Below are 24304 nucleotides of genomic sequence, written 5' to 3'. Positions count from 1 at the left end.
GAGGCTTCTCAGAGCAGAGCATCTAAGGCAAGACCTGAGGATAAGGAGGAGCTGCCCCAAGTCACCAGGCAGAAGCAAGAAGGAGCTCAGGGAAGGCTCCCACTGTCCCTGAGAATAGGCCTCCTCCTCCATGCCAGGAGCCACGGTCTCAAGTCAGATCTGGGGAAGCTCCACCTCTTCAGAGCCCTGGGGAGCTAGTGCTTCAGTGGAAGGAGTCAGTGTGCTGATTACCCCTCACCTTAGAAGAGCTTGTCCTTGGGCAGGCATGTGCAAGCAGCACCACCACCCACCACCCACCTCCATCCCCCACAACTTACAGGAAGGCCCAAGGTCACACAGAGACAGCTTGTGGCTGACAGCCTCTAGCCCCTGAGCCTGGCCTTTGGGCCCTCCAGGACTACAAGTTGGGTCAAGAGCCACGGGGGACAGAACCTCCATGTCCCCTAGCCTTGTAAGCTGTGGGTGGGTGAGCAAAGAGAGAAAGAGGAGGGAGAAGAGAAGATCAGTGCTGGAAGCATACTCTGCCAGCCCACCCAAGCCCCACCCCATCCCCATAGCCCCTTCCTAAGTCCTTCACTCCCTCTGCTTCCACACAGTCTGCTCACCCATCCTCATCTGTTCCCAGAGGGACTTCCCTGCCCTGATCCTCTAGTCAGTCCATCTGTTCATCTGCCCATGCATTCGCCAGGCCTGTGCTGGGGCTCTGGACTTAGACAAGAGCGAAAAGGCAGAAGGGCTTTGGATTCCACCGGGGAGGTGAGGCTATCAGATGGAAGATATTAGGATAGTCCCAGGGTGCTGTCCAAGAAGCTGGGATAGACGTTGAGGGCCACAGGGGTATAAAGGGTGAGGTCAGTATGGGCATGTGGTCAAGGAGAAGAGGAGGAAAGTGCCCATCCCTCCACTTCTCCCCTCCCTGGCTGTTCCTTGAGGCCCCCATCAGAGGTCTGGTGTATCTCTGTGTCCCCAGTGCCTGCCCGGGCACATGAAGAGGCTCAGTGCTTGCTTGATGCAAGACTGATGGAGGTGGGAGAGGCCACCAATCCCCTGCCAAGCACCAAGCTGCTTTCTGTTCAACAACGATGGTGCCTGCCCTGCAGGGACTAGGATGGCAAGCCCAAGGGAACAGCGATCCAGGTGAAGCGCAAAGGCAGGCCAGAGAAAGTCACAGCTCAGGGGCGAATAGGGCTCATCAACTCACTTCAAATCCTACTCAAAGCCTGGGGGAAACGTGTTTCCATTGAAACAAGCATGAGTCTGTACTACAAGTTGGGTGACATTTCACATGAATTTTGGAAAATAAAACATAGCTTCAGAGAAACTTTTTACCCCCTTATTGGTTCTCCAGAGCAGAAATAAAATTTGCCGGATTGAAAGAACTAAAATGGGAAGTTCTTAGATTGGGAACTGGGGGTGTAGTTGCAGCTCCTGTCTCTGAGCCACATCAGGATCAATCTGAGGGCCCCTTCCCCTGCTTGCCCTTCTGGGAGCACATAAGGGAAAAGTCTGAAAGACCCTTCTGTAGATAGGGCCCTGGCCCCAGGTGGGGTGTGGAGATGAGTGGAGGCGGCTACATGCTGGGATCTCCTCTGTTCCAGGATAACCAGGACACTCTGCTGGAGATACAGAGGAGCCAGGCCCTGGACAAGGCAGCAGTCAACATCCAGAGAGTCCTGCGAGGCTACAAATGGAGGTGATGGCCCTACCCAAGCCCCTCCCAGCCCACACACCCACATCTATTCATGGGCTTATCTGCCACATGTATATATCCTCTTTGGTGAAACATCTGTGCTTGTTATTTGCCCAGTTTCTGATTGGATTCTTTGTTGAGTTCTTGGGGAGTTTTTTGTTTTCTTGGGTTTTTTTTTTTTTTAAGATTTTATTTATTTGCCAGGGAGAGAGGGAGGGAGAATACAAGCAGGGGGAGTGGCAGGCAGAGGGAGAAGCAGGCTCCTCGCTGAGCAAGGAGCCTGCTGTAAGATTTGATCCCAGGACTCTGAGATCATGACCTGAGCCAAAGGCAGATGCTTAACCATCTGAGCCACCCAGGAGCCCCTCTTTGTTGAGTTTTGAGAATTACTTATATATTCTAGATACTAGTCCTTTGTTAGATGTGAGCTTTGCAAATATCTCCTCCCAGTCTATAGCTTTTCCTTAAGTCCTCTTAAGGGGGTCTTTGCAGAGCAAAATTTTTCATTTTGATGAAGTCCAGTTTATCAAATTTCCCTTCGTGGTGCATGCTTTTGGTGTCACATCTAAGATCTCTGAAGGTTTTCTCCAATCTTTTCTTCTAGAAGGTTCTATAGTTTTACAGTTGCATTTAGATCCATTCTCATTTTGAGTTAAATCTTGTATAGCGTGTGAGACTTAGGCTATGGTTCTTTTAAAAATTTTTCCCCCAGTGGATGTTGCTCCAGCATTGTTCATTGAAAAATCCATCCTTCTTTCAATGAATTGACTTTGCACCTGTGTCGAAAATCAGTTGGGCATATTGCAAGTTTGTTTCTGCATTCTCTGTTCTGTTGCAATGATCCATGTGTCTGTTCCTCTGCCAGGGCCACACTGTCTTGTTGATTGTAGTTACATAATAAGTCTTGAAGTTGTGTAGACTGATTCCTCCTACCTTCTTTTTCAAAATTGTTTTAGCTGTTCTGGGTCCTTTGTCTTTCCATATACATCTTAGAAAGACCTTACCCATATCTACAAAAAATTCTTGCTGGGATTTTGATAGTAATTAATGTTATATATCAATTTGAGGAGAATTGACATCTCTACTATGTTAAGTTTTCTAATCCATGAATTCTGTTTATTTAGATCTTCTTTGATGTCTTTCACCAGTGTTTTTTAGTTTTTGGTGTACATGTTCTGTACATGTTTTTTTAGGTTTATACCTAGATTGGGTGTTTTTGAGAGATTATAAATGGTACTGTATTTTTAATTTTGATATTGATGTGTTCATAGCTAGTCTAAAAATATTAATTGATTTGTGTGTGTTGACTGTTTCTTGCAACCTTGCTAAAGTCACTCACTTTTTATGGATTTCTTGAAATTTTCTATGTAGATAATTACATTATCTGCAATTAGGGACAGTCTTATTTCCTCCTTTCCAATCTTTATGTCTTATTTACTTTTCTTGCTTTATTGCACTGGCCAGAACTTCCATTTACCTTCTCCCGTTTGTAATATAATTTTCCTTAAATGTTTCCTCTACATACATTTAGTTTCTAAGTGCTTGGAGATTTTCATGTTATCATACTGTTATTGATTTCTAGTTTGATTCCATTGTGGTTGGAGACACACTCTGTATGAGTTAAATCTTTTTAATGTGCTCACATTTCCCTTATGGCCCAGGATATGGACTATCTTGTTATGTGTTCTAAGGGTGCTTGAAAAGATGAGAAAGGGGTGCTGAAGTCTCCAAGCATAATTGTGGATTTGCCCATTTTTCATTTTAGTTCTATCATTTTTTCCTTCATATATTTTTCAGCTGTGTTGTTTGGTATATATACATTTAGGATCGCTATATCTTCTTGGTGGACTTACCCTTTTATCATCATGTAATGTCCCCCTTTGTCTCTGGTTATTTTCTTTACTCTGAAGTGTACTTTATCTGATAATAATACAGCCACTCCTGTTTTACTTTGGTTACTATTTGCATGATATATATCTTTCATCCTTTTACTTTGAACCTGTATTTCAAGTCATAGACAGCCTTGCTTTTATTTTATTTATTTATTTATTTTTTATTATGTTTTGTTAATCCCCATACATTCCATCATTAGTTTTTGGTGTAGTGTTCCATGATTCATTGTTTGCATATAACACCCAGTGCTCCGATGCAGAACGTGCCCTCTTTAATACCCATCACCAGGCTAACCCATCCTCCCACCCCTCTCCCCTCTAGAACCCTCAGTTTGTTTTTCAGAGTCCATAGTCTCTCATGGTTCATCTCCCCTTCTAATTCCCCCCCCCCTTTATTCTTCCCCTCCTGCTATCTTCTTCTTTTTTTTTTTTTTTTTTTTTACCATATAATGTATTATTTGCTTCAGAGGTACAGATCTGTGATTCAACAGTCTTGCACACTTCACAGCGCTCACCATAGCACATACCCTCCCCAATGTCTATCACCCAGTCACCCCATCCCTCCCACCCCCCACCACTCTAGCAACCCTCCATTTGTTTCCTGAGATTAAGAATTCTTCATATCAGTGAGGTCATATGATACATATCTTTCTCTGATTGACTTATTTCGCTCAGCATAATACCCTCCAGTTCCATCCACGTCGTTGCAAATGGCAAGATTTCATTCTTTTTGATGGCAGCATAATATTCCATTGTGTATATATACCACCTCTTCTTTATCCATTCATCTGTCGATGGACATCTTGGCTCTTTCCACAGTTTGGCTATTGTGGACATTGCTGCTATAAACATCGGGGTGCACGTACCCCTTCGGATCCCTACATTTGTATCTTTGGGGTAAATACCCAGTAGTGCTGGATTATATGGTAGCTCTATTTTCAACTTTTTGAAGAATCTCCATACTGTTTTCCAGAGTGGCTGCACCAGCTTGCATTCCCACCAACAGTGTAGGAGGGTTCCCCTTTCTCCACATCCCCGCCAACATCTGTCATTTCCTGACTTGTTAATTTTAGCCATTCTGACTGGTGTGAGGTGATATCTCATTGAGGTTTTGATTGGGATTTCCCTGATGCTGAGCGATGTTGAGCACTTTTTCATGTGTCTGTTGGCCGTTTGGATGTCTTCTTTGGAAAAATGTCTGTTCATGTCTTCTGCCCATTTCTTGATTGGATCATTTGTTCTTTGGGTGTTGAGTTTAAGAAGTTCTTTATAGATTTTGGATACTAGCCCTTTATCTGATACGTCATTTGCAAATATCTTCTCCCATTCTGTCGGTTGTCTTCCGGTTTTGTTGACTGTTTCTTTTGCTGTGCAAAAGCTTTTTATATTGATGAGGACCCAATAGTTCATTTTTGCCCTTGCTTCCCTTGCCTTTGGCGATGTTTCTGGGAAGAAGTTGCTGAGGCTGAGGTCGAAGAGGTTGCTGCCTGTGTTCTCCTTTAGGATTTTGATGGGCTCCTGTCTCACATCTAGGTCTTTCAACCATTTGGAGTCTATTTTTGTGTGTGGTGTAAGGAAATGGTCCAGTTTCATTCTTCTGCATGTGGCTGTCCAATTTTCCCAACACCATTTGTTGAAGAGACTGTCTTTTTTCTACTGGACCTTCTTTCCTGCTTTGTCAAAGATTAGTTGACCACAGAGTTGAGGGTCCATTTCTGGGCTCTCTATTCTGTTCCATTGATCTATGTGTCTGTTTTTGTGCCAGTACCATACTGTCTTGATGATGACAGCTTTGTAATAGAGCTGGAAGTCCGGAATTGTGATGCCGCCAGGTTTGCTTTTGTTTTTCAACATTCCTCTGGCTATTCGAGGTCTCTTCTGGTTCCATACAAATTTTAGGATTATTTGTTCCATTTCTTTGAAAAAAGTGGATGGTATTTTGATGGGGATTGCATTGAATGTGTAGATTGCTCTAGGTAGCATTGACATCTTCACAATGTTTGTTCTTCCAATCCATGAGCATGGAACGTTTTTCCATTTCTTTTTGTCTGTCTCAATTTCTTTCATGAGTATTTTATAGTTTTCTGAGTACAGATTCTTTGCCTCTTTGGTTAGATTTATTCCTAGGTATCTTATGGTTTTGGGTGCAATTGTAAATGAGATCGACTCCTTAATTTCTCTTTCTTCTCTCTTGTTGTTGGTGTATAGGAATGCCACTGATTTCTGTGCACTGATTTTATATCCTGCCACTTTATGGAATTCCTGTATGAGTTCTAGCAGTTTTGGGGTGGAGTCTTTTGGGTTTTCCGCATAAAGTATCATATCATCTGCAAAGAGTGAGAGTTTGACTTCTTTTCCAATTTGGATGCCTTTTATTTCTTTTTGTTGTCTGATTGCTGTGGCTAGGACTTCTAATACTATGTTGAATACAGTGGTGATAGTAGACATCCCTGCCCTGTTCCTGACCTTAGGGGGAAAGCTCTCAGTTTTTCCCCATTGAGAATGATATTCACTGTGGGTTTTTCATAGATGGCTTTTATGATATTGAGGTATGTACCCTCTATGCCTATACTCTGAAGAGTTTTGATCAAGAAAGGATGCTGTACTTTGTGAAATGCTTTTTCTGCATCTATTGAGAGGATCCTATGGTTCTTGTTCTTTCTTTTATTAATGTATTGACTGATTTGTGGTTGTGGAACCGAACTTGCAGCCCAGGGATAAATCCCACTTGGTCGTGGTGAATAATCCTTTTAATGTACTGTTGGATCCTATTGGCTAGTATTTTGGTGAGAATTTTTGCGTCTATGTTCATCAAGGATATTAGTCTGTAATTCTCCTTTTTGATGGGGTCTTTGCCTGGTTTGGGGATCAAGGTAATGGTGGCCTCATAAAACGAGTTTGGAAGTTTTCCTTCCATTTCTATTTTTTGGAACAGTTTCAGAAGAATAGGTATTAATTCTTCTTGAAATGTTTCGTAGAATTCCCCTGGGAAGCCATCTGGCCCTGGGCTTTTGTTTGTTGGGAGATTTTTGATGACTGCTTCAATTTCCTTAGTGGTTATAGGTCTGTTCAGGTTTTCTATTTCTTCCTGGTTCAGTTTTGGTAGTTGATACATCTCTAGGAATGCATCCATTTCTTCCAGATTATCTAATTTGCTGGCATATAGTTGCTCATAATATGTTCTTATAATTATTTGTATTTCTTTGGTATTGGTTGTGATCTCTCCTCTTTCATTCATGATTTTGTTGATTAGGGTCCTTTCTCTTTTCTTATGGATAAGTCTGGCCAGGGGTTTATCAATCTTATTAATTCTTTCAGAGAACCAGCTCCTTGTTTCGTTGATCTGTTCTACTGTTCTTTTGGTTTCTATTTCATTGATTTCTGCTCTGATCTTTATTATTTCTCTTCTCCTGCTGGGTTTAGGCTTTATTTGCTGTTCTTTCTCCAGCTCCTTTAGGTGTAGGGTTAGGTTGTGTATTTGAGACCTTTCTTGTTTCTTGAGAAAGGCTTGTATTGCTATATAATTTCCTTCTAGGACTGCCTTGGCTGTATCCCAAAGATTTTGAACAGTTGTGTTTTCATTTTCATGGATTTTTTTAATTCTTCTTTAATTTCCTGGTTGACCCATTCATTCTTTAGTAGGATGCTCTTTAGCCTCCGTGTATTTGAGTTCTTTCCGACTTTCCTCTTGTGATTGAGATCTAGTTTCAAAGCATTGTGGTCTGAAAATATGCAGGGAATGATCCCAATCTTTTGGTACTGGTTGAGACCTGGTTTGTGACCTAGGATGTGATTTATTCTAGAAAATGTTCCATGGGCACTAGAGAAGAATGTGTATTCCATTGCTTTGGGATGGAATGTTCTGAATATGTCTGTGAAGTCCATTTGGTCCAGTGTGTCATTTAAAGTCTTTATTTCCTTGTTGATCTTTTGCTTAGATGATCTGTCCATTTCAGTGAGGGGGGTGTTAAAGTCCCCCACTATTATTGTATTGTTGTCCATGTGTTTCTTTGCTTTTGTTCTTAATTGCCTTATATAACTGGCTGCTCCCATGCATAGATATTTATAATTGTTAGATCTTCTTGTTGGATAGACCCTTTAAGTAGGATATAGTGTCCTTCCTCATCTCTTATTACAGCCTTTGGTTTAAAATCTAATTTGTCTGATATAAGGATTGCCACCCCAGCTTTCTTTTGGTGTCCATTAGCATGGTAAGTGGTTTTCCACCCCCTCACTTTCAATCTGGGGGTGTCTTTGGATCTAAAATGGGTCTCTTGTAGACAGCATATCGATGGATCTTGTTTTTTTATCCAATCTGATAGCCTGTGTCTTTTGATTGGGGCATTTAGCCCATTTACATTCAGGGTAACTATTGAAAGGTATGAATTTAGTGCCATTGTATTGCCTGTAAGGTGACTGTTACCGTATATTGTCTGTGTACCTTTCTGGTCTATGTTGCTTTTAGGCTCTCTCTTTGCTTAGAGGATCCCTTTCAATATTTCTTGTAGGGCTGGTTTCGTGTTTGCAAATTCCTTTAGTTTTTGTTTGTCCTGGAAGCTTTTTATCTCTCCTTTTATTTTCAATGACAGCCTAGCTGGATATAGTATTCTTGGCTGCATATTTTTCTTATTTAATGCTCTGAATATACCATGCCAGTCCTTTCTGGCCTGCCAGGTCTCTGTGGATAGGTCTGTTGCCAATCTAATGTTTCTACCATTGTAGGTTTCAGATCTCTTCTCCCGAGCTGCTTTCAGGATTTTCTCTTTGTCTCTGAGACTCGTAAGTTTTACTATTAGATGTCGGGGTGTTGACCTATTTTTATTGATTTTGAGAGGGGTTCTCTGTGCCTTCTGGATTTTGATGCCTGTTTCCTTCCCCACATTAGGGAAGTTCTCTGCTATAATTTGCTCCAATACGCCTTCTGCCCCTCTCTCTCTTTCTTCTTCTTCTGGGATCCCAATTATTCTGATGTTGTTTCGTCTTATGGTATCACTTATCTCTCGGATTCTGCCCTCGTGATCAAGTAGTTGTTTATCTCTCTTTTTCTCAGCCTCTTTATTTTCCATCATTTGGTCTTCTATATCGCTGATTCTCTCTTCTGCCTCATTTATCCTAGCAGTTAGAGCCTCCATTTTTCATTGCACCTCATTAATAGCCTTTTCATTTCGACTTGGTTAGATTTTAGTTCTTTTATTTCTCAGAAAAGGTTTCTCTAATAACTTCCATGCTTTTTTCAAGCCCAGGTAGTATCTTTTAAAATCATCATTCTGAACTCTAGTTCTGACATTGTACTAATGTCTGTATTGAGTAGGTCCCTGGCAGTCAGTACTGACTCTTGTCCTTTTTGTTGAGGTGATTTTTTCCATCTTGTCATTTTGTCCAGAGGAGAATAGATGAATGAGAGAACAAAATGCTAACAGGGTAACAACATCCCCAGAAAATATACTCTAAACAAATCAGAAAAGACCTGAAACCGGGGGAAAAGAAAGGGAAAGAAAGAAAAAAGAAAAAGATAATGATAAAAACAAATAAAAACAGAACAAAACAAACAGAATATGATCAAATATGATCAGGCTGGTGCATAGATCAGTGCCACACACTAGATTTTGGGTGTATTTTGGTCTCAGAAGAAAGTGCCTCCCAAAATTTTAAAGAAAGAATAACTTATATATGTACAAAAATAAGGGTTAATATGATAAAGGGATGGAATATGACTGTAAAGATGAAAATTATAAAAGATTTTATAAAAGGAATTGATAAGATAAGAAGTTGTTTGAAAAAAGAAGAGGATTTTAAAAAAAAGAAAAAAGGGAAAAAAGGGAGAGAATGTGATCAGGCAGGAGACTAGATATTTAGGGTATATTTTGATCTATTGGAAGAAACTGTATCTCAAAATTTTAAAGAGAGAACAAGTTATATATATATGCCAAAAATAAGGGTAACTACTATGAAGGGATAGAATATGACTCTAAAAATGAAAAATAAAAATGTTTTTTAAAAAAGGGATTGATAAGATGTTGGTTGAAAAAGGGAAAAGAAAAATTAAAAAAAAAAGACAGTTAAAAAAATTTAACTTTGAAAGACTAAAGAATCATGGGAAAAAAGCCATGAATTCTATGTGCAGTATTCCCCTAGCACTGGAGTTCTCCCGTTCTCATTGATTAGTAAACTTGGTCTTGGCTGGCTGTTTGTGCTGATCTTCTGGGGGTGGGGCCTGTTGCCATGGTTCCCAAATGTCTTTGCTGAAGGCGGAATTGCCCCGCCCTTGTCAGTCCAGGCTAAGTAATCTGCTCGGGTTTGCTCTCGGGAGCTTTTGTTCCCTGCAAGCTTTCCGTACAGCTTTGGAGGCGGAGAGTGGAAATGGCGGCCTCCCAACCTCTGCCTGGAGGAGCCAAGAACTCGGGGCCCCGCTCCTCAGTGAGCCCCCAGAGAAATGCAGTCAGTCACTCCTGTCTCCCCGGTCTCCCGCCGCACTCCGTGCTCACCTGGCCTGTGACTGAGCATTTCTATCTTTGGCACCCGACTCGGTGTGGAGTCTCCAAACCCAGCAGATCCCTGCGGTGCGCTCCTGCACCGCTCCTCCTGGAGGAGGAAGGGGAGTCTCCCCAGATCTGCTGCTTGTTGGGTCCCTGCTGGAGGAGCAGTGGCCCGACTGTATCGCCCATCACAGTTTATGGCAACCCCGAGTTGAGAGCCCATGCCTCGGCTCCATCTCTGCAGCCGACTTCCCCGCTCTGATACCTGGGAGCTCTGCCGCACTCAGGCACCCCCGGTCTTTCTGTGACGCCAGCGTCCTGAGACCACACTGTCCCAGTGAGGGTTCCACCCCCCACTTAGCCACTGGAGTGACGTCCCTCAGCGGAGCCGACTTCTAAACGTTCCGATTTTGTGCTCCGCTGCTCTATCACTTGCCAGAAGTGGTGGATGGAGACCCCCCTCCCCCGCCGTCTATCCTCCCGAATATCGCCTTGGATTCACTTCTCCGCACATCCTACCTTCCAGAAAGTGGTCGCTTTTCTGTTCAGAAAGTCATTGCTATTCCTTTCTTTGATCTCCTGTTGAGTTTGTAGGTGTTCAGAATGGTTTGATCCCTATCCAGTTGAATTCCTGGGACCAGACAAAATCCAGGTCTCCTACTCCTCTGCCATCTTGCTCCGTCCCTTGACAGTCTTGCTTTTAAATCTATTAAGCCAGTCTCTGTTTTTTAGTTGGTGTAGTTATGCTTTTTATGCTTAATATAATTATTTGTACATTAGACCTTGAATCTGCCATTTTATTTTTTGTTTTCTGTTCTCTGTTTTTCATTTCTCTGTTTTCTTTTTCCTGCCTTACTGTGGATTACCTAAACATTTTTTTAAATTCCATTTTCATTTATTTATTGTATTTGAGAGTGTATTTCTTTTTATAGCCTTTTTTAGCTGTTGCTCTACTATTGCATTATATATACACAAATTATGACAGTCTACCTGTGTCATCATTTTACCACTTTGAGAAGCATAGAAACATTATCTCCCTTTATGTCCATTTACCTTCTCCCATTTGTAATATAATTTTCCCAAAATGTTTCTTCTACATAAATTTAGAACAACATTAGTGTTACAAATTTTGCTTCAATCATCAAATATGATTTAGAAAACTCAAGAGGAGAGGAAAGCCTATTGTATTTGCCCATATTGTTGCTTACTATTTCTTTCTTCCTTTCTGACATTCCAAGGTTTCTTTTATCATTTCCTTTCTCTTTAAAGAACTTTCTTTCAGGATAGGTCTATTGGCAATTCTCTTAGTGTTTTTAGTTTTCCTTCATCTGAGAATGTCTTTATTTCCCCTTCATTTCTGAAAGATATTTTCAGTAACATAAAATTCTGGGTTAACAGCTCTTTTCTCTCAATCCTTGGAAAATAATTGTGCCACTTACTTCTGGGCTTCATGGTTTGTAATGAGAAATCTGAATCATTTTCCCCCAAAAGTAATGTTTCTCTCTTGTTACTTTCAAGATTTTTTGCCTTTAGTTTTCAGAAATTTGACCATGATGTATCTTGATGTGGACTTTGTTGAATTTATTCTGTCTGAAGTTTGCTCAGCTTCTTGAATCTGTATGTTTATATCTTTTGCTACATTTACAAGCTTTTCAGCCATTATTTCTTATAATGCTTTTTCAGCACTGCCTCTTTCTCCTTTCTTCCTAAGACTCCAGTGACCAAAAAAAAAAAAAAAAAAAAAATTAGATACAGTCCTACTGGTGCCTGAGGCTCCATTCACTTTATTTTGGTCTCTTTTCTTTCTGTGTTCCAGGTTGGGTAATTTCTACCATTCTATCTTCAAGCTCACCGATTCTTTCCTCTTTTCTGTCTGTCTGTTGCCAAACCTATCCACTGAGGTTTTTTTTTTTATTATTATTATTTCAGTTATTATATTTTTCAGTTCCATTTGGTTCTACTTTATGTCTTTTACTTCTTTACTGAGACTTTGTATTTTCTCATTTGTTTCAAGTGTGTTTATAACTGCTCATTGAAGCATTTTTATAATGGCTAACATTTCTGTCAATGTTGGCATATGTTGCTTGTCTTTTCTCATTCAAGTTAATATTTTCCTGGTTCTTACTTACTATGATAAGAGATTTTAGATTGAAACGTGGACATTTGGTTTATTGTATTATAAGAACTCTGGGTCTTGTTTATTTTTTTTTTGCAAAACTGAATTTTAACTTGTTTAAATGTTCTGTTTTAGCTGGCTTCCTCTGATACCACTCTAGCAGGGGGAGGTGGGGGTGCCATCCATTTACTGTCAGATGGGGGGAGAATCCAAGTTCTCCACATGGCTTCTACTGACTCTCAAGGCAGGTAGAGGTTCCTTTTTACTGCTGGCTGGGAGTAGGAATTCTAGCTTCCCAGTAGGCCTCCACTGATACCACCCTGGCTGGGAGGGCCATAAGCGCCTTATTACTACCCCAACATGGCCTTTACTGATACCATAGTGGGAGAGGGACATTCTTATCACTGGGGGATGGTGAAAGACCTGCCTCTGCACTAGGTCTCCCTGACACCTCTCCAGCATGGAGAGGAGGAGCACCACATTACTGCCAAGTGGTTGTGGAAGTCCAGGATTCCCTAGTGGTCTCCACTGACACTGTGAGGGATGGACTCATTACTACTCATCAAGGATGGCTTCCCACTTAGCCTTCTCTGACACGACCCTTGCAAGGGCAGAAATCTAGGCTCCCCACTTGACATTTTTTGGTGTAAGTGGGGCTAGGACCACAGTTGTTTTGTGTTTTTTCACTGGAGTAGAGTGGTTTTTATTTAAAAGTTTTGTCTTGCTAAGCTGCCCCTTCCCTAAGCCTTTTGGTGGAAAGAGAAGGCTTTCCTTGGGGCTTTTCTGTTCTGTCCCCATTGTCATTTCTGGATTGCTGACTTCTTCAGCTCCTAGTCTGGGGAATATGAGGTAAAAAGAAAACCCAGAGAAGTTACCACTGTGTCTCTCCTTGGATCTGAGATCCATAACTGGCCTGCCTTCTTCTCTCCACATTTCAGTCTTATGTTTGTTTCATATAAATGTACAGGGTTTTTAGTTGTAGTCAGCAAGAGAAATAGGAAAAAGTATATCTACTCCATCTTCCCAGAAGTGATCATCATTGATAATTGATAGTGTTCTTGTTCTTCTGGACAATACAATTAGACTAGAATATTAAAGAAAAGATAAAAAAAATAGGGTTTCTCAACTTCAACTGTCATTTTGGATTAGATAAATCTTTGTTGTGAAGGCTGTCCTGGGCATTATGGGACGTTTAGTAGCATTTCTGGCCTCTACTCATGAGATGCCAGTAGCACCCTCCTCCCCCATCCCCCAGTCATAGCAACCCAAAATATCTCTAGACACTGCCAAATATGCCGGGGGGGGGGCAAAATCACCCCCATTTGAGAACCACTGGTATAAGTATCAGAAAGGAGACAGATTATCTTTATTTTAGAAAATTATTTACTTCAGCTTCATATTAGAATCATCTGGGGAGATATTTATACTGTGTGTGTGTATATATATATACCAAAAAACATAAATAGAGTGAGAGAGAGAGAGGGATTCTCCAGACCCATCAGCAAAGATTCTGACTTAATCAGAATGGGTAGGACCCGGACATCAATAAATATTGAACTTCTCCAGATGATTTTTTTAATATGGTTGAGATCTACTGTCCTAAGCCTAAGAAAATATCCTGGAAATTATTAGCAGTGATAAGGAAACTCAGATAAGTGTGAGATAAATGATACGTATATATGCACCAAGCTCGCTTCCCCAGAGGTCATGTTTCAGGTTACCCTCTCCATATTCAGCCCACTTTCCACCCTACACAGGGGAGCAGTCTTATGGAGCTGCCAGGCTACCAGGGCCTGGGGGGCTGCCCTCCTGCCCTTGACCTGCCTCCAGAGAGGAGCCCTGGTCCTGGGATTCTGACCTAGTTCCCAGCAGATACCTGGGCTACTGGCCGGAGGATCAGGAAAAGTTTGGCAAGGAGTAAAAAGTTGGAAATGAGTTTTATCCTTTCATAGATCTTTGGAAGGAGTGAGGAAAAATTTCCTGTTTGCTCTAAAAACTAGACCATCCTAATTCACAAACTTGAGTAGTTGGCAATAGATTTAAGTTCTTAACATGTGTGTCTTTGGTTTATAAAGGCTTCTGGGAAGGAAATAATGTATGTATTCATTTTCCCCAACATTTCATATCCCTCTTCCCTTCAAATAATTTTCCCCCCAAAGGCTTTGAAATGTCTGAGGTTGTTACACACACATTCGGACTTGCATTTCCCCTTCTAGGAAGGCGTTCCTGAGGCAGAGGCGGGCAGCTGTGACCCTCCAGGCTGGGTGGAGAGGCTACTACAGCAGGCGGAACTTCAAGCAGGTGAGAGAACTCACTAGGGAGGCTGTTTCAGCTGAAAGTTTGTTCATGTGAATATGAGAGCTCAGGCAGGGAGGAGCAGATCACTAACTCATCACAACAGACTTCAAACGACCAGCCCTCAGCCCACCACACACTGTTTAGCATCATCTCGGGTCACACGGTGTGTGGGCTTCAGTGTGTTCTGTTACAGAATTTTGGGCATCTCCAGAGCTAGAATGAGATGGCCTGCTCTGAAATCACATAATGATTGTCTTTTCTCAATTTGCAGCCAACAAAGTAGGTTGATGGATTATTCTCTGTTTCAGGCTCTTCTGATTTTTTTCTTAACCACAGGCACTGCTAATGAGTGTCTGCTCAACAAATGACCCAGAGCAACCTTAACCACACTCTATTGGGCCTCACTTGACCACTTGCCTTTGTCACTGATGTGACTGTGGTTGGGACATGCAGTGGTCACATCAGCAAATCAAGGCCAGAAAACCAGGCTCAAGAAACCAGGCCCAGATAAGCTATGAGAGGCTACAGTTCTGTGAAGGAGAGTGAAGACCCCTGGTTACTGGGCTATGGGATGATGCATTGGGGCCCAGAGAAATACCAAGAGGAGCCTTTGAGGGTCTGGACAGAAGAGACTGAAGGGCAGGGAACAGGGGAGCAGCAACAACATGCACATCCTTGCATTTTGAAATTTGACCCCAGGCCTGTCCATGTACTGTGCTCACAAGGATGTAATAGCCGCTGACATGGACGGAAATCCTACTTAGAACCATTGCTTTGCATGCATTGTTTTATTTATTGTTAAACCAACCCCATGTGTTAATAAGCTGAGGCACAGAGAGATTAAATAATTTTCCCAGGAGCACACAGCTAGTAATCAGTAGAGCTGGGATTTGGATGCAGGTCTGTATAACCCCAAGCTTATAGGATGAAGCCTGACCCCACACCCCCGGCACCCAATGGGTTGGTCTTTGAGAAGGTAACAAGACTCATCCAGGGGCTCAGGGATTGCTGTGCACCAAAGCATGTTTGCAGCATAGAAACACCATAGAAGTGGGTGTTTATCAATTTATTATTTCCTCTTTATTTTAAAGATCCCAGAGATTAGCTTAATGAAGCCAGCCATAGACCTCCACACAGGTGCGCTAGCTTCTGACAATTTGGCTGGACTTAGCTTTAGGTGTGATAAGCAAGGCACCTGGAATCCCATCACCCATGTGACATCCAAACCAATTCTCTGATCACTGGCCACCAGGAGAGTACTTTATTGTCTATGCTATTTAACAATACTTATTTAGCACTTATTTGCATGCCAAGGACTGTTCTAAGTGCTTGGCAAGTAATAACTCACTTAATATGCTCATGCTTGTAGGTGCATAAAATTTTAGCACTAGTCCTTTGCCAAGAAGCAGGTAACTGTGAAGCTAATTTGTGAGGTCTCCTGGGATGTATGACTTGCCTCTCTTTCTCTCTGTCCCTTTGGGAAGGCCTTCTCCATGCTCTTTGCCCTGCTGGGCCCAGGCCTCCTTTTGAGCCTCTGTCCCTTTTGCCTCCACAGATCCTCCTGGGTTTTGAGCGCCTGCAGGCCATTGCCCGGAGCCAGCTGCTGGCAAAGCAGTACCAGACCATGCGGCAGAGGATGGTCCAGCTGCAGGCACTATGCAGGGGCTACCTTGTGCGCCAGCAAGTCCAGGCCAAGAGGAGGGCAGTGGTGGTCATACAGGCGCATGCCAGGGGCATGGCTGCCCGGCGGAACTTCCGGCAGCAGAAAGCCAATGTAGGTGGTCAGTGCCCTCTTAGACCGGTGAGGGCTGACTGGGGCCCATAGCGGGAAGGCAGTCAGGAGGGATGAGCAGCATCATAGAGCTCTCACCAGACACTCCTATCTCCTCCATGTCTGAAGTTATTACTGCAGCAGGTCCTCACACCATCTGGGACATCTAGGTCACCCCCAGGAGCATGCAGGATGTGGCATAGAAGAGGCATCATGTCAGCAGGATGGTCTTATACCTGGAACCTGGAAACTGAACCCCTTGATCCCTTCCTTATAGCCTTGGGGACAGTTTCTCAGCAGGACTGGTCCCTCCCTGAACAACATAGGAAACCAGGGCCAGATGAGCTATGGGAGACCACAGCTCCATGGAGGAGGGCAAAGGCCCCTGGGTGACTGGGCCGTGGCATGACACTTCTGGGGTAGAGAAATTCCAAGAGGAGTCTTTGAGTGTCTGGGCAGGAGAGGCTGACGGGCAGGGAGCAGGGAAGTGGCGCAAGGTGCACATCCCTGCATTTTGAAATTTCACCCTTGTGATTCCCTTTCCTCTAGCGAGTACCCGAGAGTCAATTTCTTTCCTCAGGACTCGCTCATTTGGAAACAGATAAGGAAAAGGCTAGGATGAAGTCTATGGCTGCTCTAGGGTTGGAAGTTGGGTCTGCTGAGCACATTACTAGTGCAGTGGCCAGGACAAGTAAGACATCAGACCCTCAGACATGCCCACAGCAGACCCTCAGACACGTCCACAGCAGGCTTCTGCTCCCAGTTAGCCCCAGACAGACCACAAATCAGCCTCACCCGTGTGCTAGTTAGTACAGGCCCGGGGATCTGTCCTGGTGGAGCCTTGGTGCACTTTGAGTGAAGGGACCAGGTGGGCAGCTAGGTTCTGGGGGCCCTTGGGGTTGGAGGCAGTAGCTTAGGGACCATGTCAGGCAGCCTTCCTTCTCTGGACTTCTGATTCTCCATGGGAAACGAAAAGCCCAGGGTGGTTGATCTCTAGTCATGCTAGCTATTAAATTCTAGGATTTTAGAGGAAAACTTATTGATTTGAACAAATGACATCAGGAGGAGGTTCAGTGAAATGCTTGCCTCGGCCGGGCCTGTGGTAACCTTGCTCCTTGGGGTGTATGCGCAGGGGCCTCTGGTCATCCCAGCTGAAGAGCAGAAGAGCCAAAGTGCTCTCCCCACCAGGAAGCGGCAGTCCATCTACGACACCGTCACAGACACGGAGATGGTGGAGCAAGTGTTCGGTTTCCTCCCTTCCATGATCGGTGGGCAGGAGGGCCAGGCCCCACAGCACTTTGAGGTAAGATGGGCCCTCTCATTCAGGGGTCTGGCCTGGCAGGGGATGGGAGGACACCGCTCAGTCCCTGACCGCAGTCAGCCTCCAGGCTCACTGAGAAGCTAACGCTCAGCTGGGGGGTTAGGGGAGCTGACAGAAGAGGTGGTGAAGTGTGTTCTGTGGTCCTGGGTGAGCAAGCAAAGAAAAGGGGAGTATGAGTTTCTGTGGCCAGACCCTTTCAAGTTAAGCAGGTTTCTTATCTAGGAGACTTCTTAGAACCTTTAACGTGCAAATGCTGTGGGGCTTTCAACCAGGCAGCATTTCCCATGGTGTCTTTGACCCCCTCTCACAGAGCACCCTGCCGCAGCTGCACTGCAGAATGTGATGTGGGGGCTGATGAACGCTGAAAGCTAAGGGGCACTGGCAGCGGGGTCTGACGGAAGGAGCGGGGGCAGGAGGGGAAGGGAGGGCCGGAGTGGAGCAGGTCCCCCAGGCTCTCACCACACTCAGGTCTGGGCCCTGAGACCCAGTGACCGAGGCACCCCCACGCCCAGGTGTTCATGCCTTTCCCCTAAGCATGTACACACACACACACACACACCAGGCTGTGCAGTCGGGGCAGCTGAGACCACTTACAGGGGTCCACTGACCCAGTGAGGTGGTGGAAGAGGTCTCAGACACAAGGGGGCGTGGTTCATGCCGGACCCAGCAGATAATCAGACAGACCTGTCTTGGGGCTCCCTGGCCCCCAGAGAAGCACACCCTGCCGGCTAGCATCTGAAGGGACAGCTGACCCCTGACCCTCCCTCTCACTGGCACGTAGGACCTGGAAGCAGGGACCCAGAAGCTGCCCGAGGTTGACCTGGACACCGTTCCCATGGTAGAGGAGTCTGAGGACGACACAGACGGCCTGGCCGAATACACCTTCCCCAAGTTTGCTGCAACCTACTTCCAGAAATCAGCCAGCCACACGCACACCCGGCAGCCCCTGCGATACCCGCTGCTCTACCATGAGGATGATGCCGACTGCTCGGTACCCAGGGGTTTTCTGGTTTCTAGTGGCTCAGGACTCCCCCTGGTTCAGAGGGAATGAGGAAGAGAAGGGATCGCTGTGGGCCCTGGACTGCTAGCTGCGTTCCAGCTGAGCCCTCTGTCTCCATTTCCCCAGGCCGCCCTGGCCGTGTGGAGCATCATCCTGAGGTTCATGGGTGACCTTCCAGAGCCAGTGCTTTTTGCCAGGAATGGCCGGCATGGCGGCTCAGTGATGCGGCAGATCCATGACACCCTGGGCAGAAAGAACAGCACCCAGTCTCCACAGCACTGTGGGTCTACACAGGTGTGTGGTGTGAAGGGGCCGGGGCAGGGCAGGGCCCGGGTGTCACGCAGGCCAAGGCCCCTTGGAAGCTGGACCTGAAGTGGGCAAGACATGGAGTGAGCATCAGCCACTAAACCTGACTCGCGCTCAGGAACTCATGAGTCAGGCATGATGCCCAGGAGTTTTTGAGTGATACAGTCAGAATCAAAAAGGGCCTTCCAGGCTCTGGGTTGTAGGTTTGACTTGAACAGAATTCAAACGCACAGAACAGTGATAACAACCGGTGTTGTTACTGATAGACGGCATGCTGTGTGCCAATTCCCTCTTCAGTTAATCCCCAGGGGAGCCAACCCTATGAAGTAGGGATTAGTAAGTTTATTACAGCGAAAGAAACCGAGAAGTGAAGTGACTTGTCCCCAGATCACAGTGAGTGAGTGTGACAGAACTGGGCTTTGAATCCATTCTAGTGAATTCAAAGACCCAGTTCTTGGCCTGTGGTCTATCCTGCCCTCTGATGGAAGGTTCATTCACATCCACTTTTGGTCAGAAGTCCTTCCCAACGCCTCAATTTCATGATGTCATCTTAATGGAACTCACTAAGAATAGTTCAAAGGAATTACACAGCAGTGACAGCACTGGGACCTGCCAGCAGCAGGACCCCAGGACGGCCTATAATTCTGACACCAGTTCCAATGTGTGGGGGTTTTCCCCACACCAAGCAGTTCTCCAACACCAGCTGGGTGTGCCACAATTCCACTCAACTGGGACACTATCGACCTGGAGGCAGTGTCCGATCCTAGACTGAGGGTTCAGTCCTACAAGATGACCCCCCACTTCAGATACCAGTCGCAAGTCCAGGTTGCCACCTATGCTTCTGACCCACAGGCTACAAATCAGGGGTTCCCTTGACGCCCTCCTTGGGTTTGATTAATTTGCTAGAGCAACTCACAGAATTCACGGAAATACTTTAATTACTAGATTACCAGTTTATTATAAAAGGATTATAACCCAAGAACAGCCAGATGGAAGAGACACATAGAGCAAGGTTTGGGGAAAGGAAGGTGGTGCTTGCATGCCTTCCTCCAGTGTGCCACTCTTGCAAAATTTCCATGCGTTCACCAACCCGAAGCTCTCTGAACTCCATCCTTTTGGGTTTTTAGGGAGGCTTCATTACGTAGGCAGGAAGAATAAATCATTGGCCCTTGGTGATCAATCTCTAGCCCCTCTCCATTCCCCAGAGGTGGAGGTGGGAGGGAGGGGCCTGGAGGTTCCAATCCCAGTCACAGGGTTGGTTCCGCTGACAACCAGCCCCCATCCTTAGGTGTTTCTCAAAGTTGCCTCATTTGCAGGAAATTCCAAGGGTTTCAGGAGCTCTGTGCCGGGAATGGGGATGAAGACCAAATATTTATTTCTTACTATAAATCACAATATCACAGCACCCCATACATCCAGTGTCTGCGACTCCGCTCGGACACCTGCAGGGTCCTGTGTGCAGACTAACTGCATAGAAATCTAAGGAAGTCTGCAGCTTAAGATCACATGGCCAGACTTGGTCCAGGAGTTACATGGGAAGTTGCCCAAGTTAAGCCCTGAGCCCGGATCTCTAGAAGCATTGGCTTTGCAGAACATATTCGTTATCTATTGCTAGGTAACAAATTACTTGCCCCCCCCCCCAAATTTAACAGCTTGAGACAGTACACATGTATTCTTTCACACAGTTTCTGAGGGTGAAGAGCGGCTTAGCTGGTTGTCTTGGCTCAGGGTCTGTCCTAAGATCTCAGTCAGACCACGGACAGGGCTGTTATCTCTCCAGGCTGGACCAGAGCTCCAGTACTTACTTCCAAGATGGCTCCCTAACATAGCTGCTGGCAGGAGGCCTCGGGTCTTGCCTCTCCACAAGGCTGCCCCAGCGTTCTCACAGTTGGACTTCCCCAGACTAAGTGAACTAAGAGAGGAAGCTGCAATGCCTAGTCTCATAAGTCACATACTGTGGTGGGTAGAAATGCCAGAGGACGCGGATCACTGGGGGCCACTCAGGACCCTGGGTGGTGGTCCAGCCACTCTGCACCTCTGGAGGGTGAGCACAGGGAGAAGCAGGACTGGCCTCCCAGAAGTCACATCTCAAGTTTTTCTTCCTACGCACGTTTATTAAGCACCTGCTGTGTGCCTCCCACAGGAGCAGTGAGCAGAGCCAGCCTTGCCCACCCTCACCTGCCAGCTAGGGTATTTTGCAATCCATCCCTGTGTGGCAAACCAGTTCTACCCCAAACCCCAACCCCACTGATTCCAACCCAAGCCCAGTCCCACACTGAGCTCTAATTTTGGCAGCAACTTCTCCTGATGCCCTCAGGACAAGGCGGGACTCCTGCCTCAGGAGACCAGCAGATCCTAATAGCTGGGGACAAGCCCCACCACCCCACCCAGCGCAGGCCTTGAAGCTTAGATTCTTCTGATCCTCTGGCAGAGCTCTGAGCTCCCACCTTACAGGGGGCAGACGGTATTCCAAATCATTCATGAAATTTTCACTGACCATGACCGTGGCCCAGGGCTGTCCTGGGCACCTGGGCTCAGACCCGACCCTACCTTGGAGGGCTTTACTGGCAAGAGGTAAGGTTTTGGAATCAGAATGGTCCTGAGCCCTCCCCGAGCGCCAGTTACGTGAGTAGTTTGAGGAAATCTCTCACCTCCCCTTGCCTCTGTTTCCTGACCCAGAAGGGAAGAGGAGGATGCGCATCTCTAAGTGTTGCAAAGCTCAGCCAAGATGCAGGGCTGCACGCAGCTTGGTAAATTGGGCCAGGAAATGGCTGGGAGAGATGGACAGTAGCCCTGTCTAGGTGACTGTGGGGTCAGCGGCATCATCAAAGTGCTGTCCTGGCACAACTTCCCTCAGGAACTGTCTCCATCTGCAGAGGCCCAGCCGCAGGGACAGAGGGAGCAAGGACATCTCCTCCATGAAGCTAAAACGGTCCTCTAGGATCACAGGCCAGGTGAGCCCAGGGTAAGGGGGCTTTAGTCTGCTTCCAGCCCTGCTGTTGGCCTGCCACAGGATCCCAAGCTTTTGCTTCCTTCCTTGCGCCTGGTTTCCTCCTTTGCAAATGGGGAGCATCACAGCTCTCCTGACCGCCTCCTTTGGGTTTCAAGGTAACCAGCCAGCTGAATATTGGAGAGGAAGCATTTGAGCCTGATGGCCCCATCTCAGACCGACCCATGTCCAACCTGGAGAAGGTGCACTTCATTGTGGGCTATGCTATCCTGCGGCCTAACCTCAGGTCAGTCCCCATTCCCACCTCACCCCCATCTAGAACATCAGAACCCCTCACTGGCTCTCAGTCCATGGCCACAGCCTCCTCCTCTGTCTGCCCCCTAAGACAGCCTGTGCTCTCCCTGCTCCCTGTCCTGGGGCCTACAGCCTAGGTCTGTACAGTAGATATCACGGAGTTCTTCACTTGCTCTGTGTTAAAACCCATGGGTAAAGGGAGTTTTAGGAAAACAGGTTTATCGTGGGGTAGTGATTCATTTTATAATAGGCTTTTATGCAGGGCCCTGTAAATGAGTAAATTCCTCATTTATATTATATATGTATTCCTCTACAGGAATTGTTTTTTCATATAAATTTTAAGAAATATGTATACTGCTTTGAAAAACAGACTACTATATTTTAGGGGTTTAAATATTTTGGGTTATTATTTTTTACCAAATTTGGGAAATTTTGGCCATTAGTTTTTCAGATACTTTTTTCTATTTTATTCTCTCTCTCTCTTTTCTTTTGAACTTCTAATTAAACATATGTAAGAGTCTTCGATATCATCCCTTAGGTCCCTAAGGGTCTGTTCCTCTTTCTTTTCTTTCCTCTCTGTTCTTTAAATTGGATAATTTCTATTGATCTATCTTCAGATTAACTGGTCTTTCTCTTAACTACCCTAGTCTGCTGTTATACCCAGGTAACAATTTTTTTTTAAATTTCAGATGTTATATTTTTTAGTTCTAGAGTTTGCACTTGGTTCTTTTTATAGTTTCTATTTCTCTGCCAAGATTTCCTGTTCACTCATTCACTATGAGCATAGTGTCCTTTGTGTCCTTGAGCAGTGATGATAGTTTTAAAACCTTTTCTGCTAAATCCAATATCTAAGTCATCTTGGGGTCAGTTCCCATTGACTGCCTTTCCTCTTGAGAATGGTCATGTTTTCCTGTTTCTTCACACATATAGTACTGGACTGTTATTCCCTCATAATTATATTACTTTTGGGTTATATTCGAGACACTGAGGATGATATGTTTAGAGACTCTGGAATCTGTTATATTCTTTCGAAGAGTGTTGACTTTTGTTTTGTCAGGCAGTTACCTTGGCTGGATTCAAAGTTTGTCTCCCTGTAGTGAGCAGCAGATGGAATCCATGGTCAGTTATTTTAGCCTTTGCTGGGATTCCTGGAGTCTGCCCCACACATGTGTAGATCAGGGGCCAGCCAGAGATTTAGGAAGATTTTATATGCAAAATTGAGAACTCTTCTTTTCTGGTTCTCTTCATTCCAGGATTTCCCTTCTCACTTTCAACTGCTGGATTTGGGCATCCCAAACTCTGTCCTCTGGTTGTTCAAGCCAATAAGGCTGTAGGGCTTCTACCCTAGTTTTAACTGCCTGTGTGACACCAACCTGGCAACTCTTCTAACTTAGTTCTATTGGTAGTTCTCTCATGTTAATCCTTACTGGCCACCATATCCTCCAAGATGGCAGGCATGTGTAGACTATCCAAATGAGATGCACTGTGGGTTCTTCAGATACCTCTAAAGGCACTTACACACTGTGCTGTCCTCTAGCTGGGGCTGACAGTTTCAGTGATCCACTGAGACTTGCTCTCAAATCCAGCCCCTAATTGAACACACCACAGCCTCTTAGTGCTGGGCTCTTCTGGAATGATGGGCTGCCTGCTTGTGTGGGATCCCATCAAGATGCCTGAGTCCCAGCTTCTTCTATGGCATCCTCCTAGTCAACAGAAAGCCCTTCCATGCTTGCCGCACCAAGCATAACTCCCGGTTCCTGCTGTTCTCTCTCCCATCAGGGGTAGCTTAAAATTCTCCAGGGGGAATCAGATGCTAGTCTCTTGTTCATAGAGGCCCCTAACCTGTGTCTCTGGGGCATACATAAGTCAAGTACTCTTAAGAACTCTGTCATCGTGCCCCATACCAGTACCCTGGAGTAGACCAATGGGCTTCTGAGGTTCAGCATGCCTCAGATAGGGAGTGAGATGGATCTCTCTCTGGCAGATGGCCCCATTTCTATTAACAGTTTTCCTGCAGTCCCCCCAGCTCTGCATCACTTGGAGGGAATAGAGATGGGCCAAAGATCTCTCTACTTCCATGAAGTCCCTTCCAGGAATCGCCTTTCAAATTTTTCATCTTCTCTTATGCAGGAGATGTCAGTAGCTAGACTGGTTCTGCCATCTTTGATAAATTCTACAAGAATGTATCTC

The 24304-nt window shown here is 45.1% G+C and overlaps 1 protein-coding gene across 8 annotated transcripts in view; it reads left to right on the top strand.

Moving 5' to 3' along the window:
* The window catches only part of MYO7B (myosin VIIB), a 98540-nt gene that overhangs the window by 52889 nt on the left and 21347 nt on the right, over positions 1–24304 (top strand). For 7 of the 8 annotated variants that reach the window (XM_027588704.2, XM_027588707.2, XM_027588703.2 and 4 more), the window contains 8 exons: positions 1599–1693; positions 14391–14475; positions 16028–16246; positions 17376–17546; positions 18346–18555; positions 18691–18858; positions 21747–21824; positions 21979–22106. In XM_027588704.2, coding sequence (XP_027444505.1) covers positions 1599–1693; positions 14391–14475; positions 16028–16246; positions 17376–17546; positions 18346–18555; positions 18691–18858; positions 21747–21824; positions 21979–22106 — 1154 coding nt within the window. The remainder of the gene's footprint in view (positions 1–1598; positions 1694–14390; positions 14476–16027; positions 16247–17375; positions 17547–18345; positions 18556–18690; positions 18859–21746; positions 21825–21978; positions 22107–24304) is intronic. The other variant, XM_027588709.2, reaches the window with a different exon arrangement.

This window comes from Zalophus californianus, chromosome 3, assembly GCF_009762305.2.
Source record: "Zalophus californianus isolate mZalCal1 chromosome 3, mZalCal1.pri.v2, whole genome shotgun sequence".
In the NCBI taxonomy this organism is placed as follows: domain Eukaryota; kingdom Metazoa; phylum Chordata; class Mammalia; order Carnivora; family Otariidae; genus Zalophus; species Zalophus californianus.
This window is presented reverse-complemented; position numbering and strand designations above follow the sequence as displayed.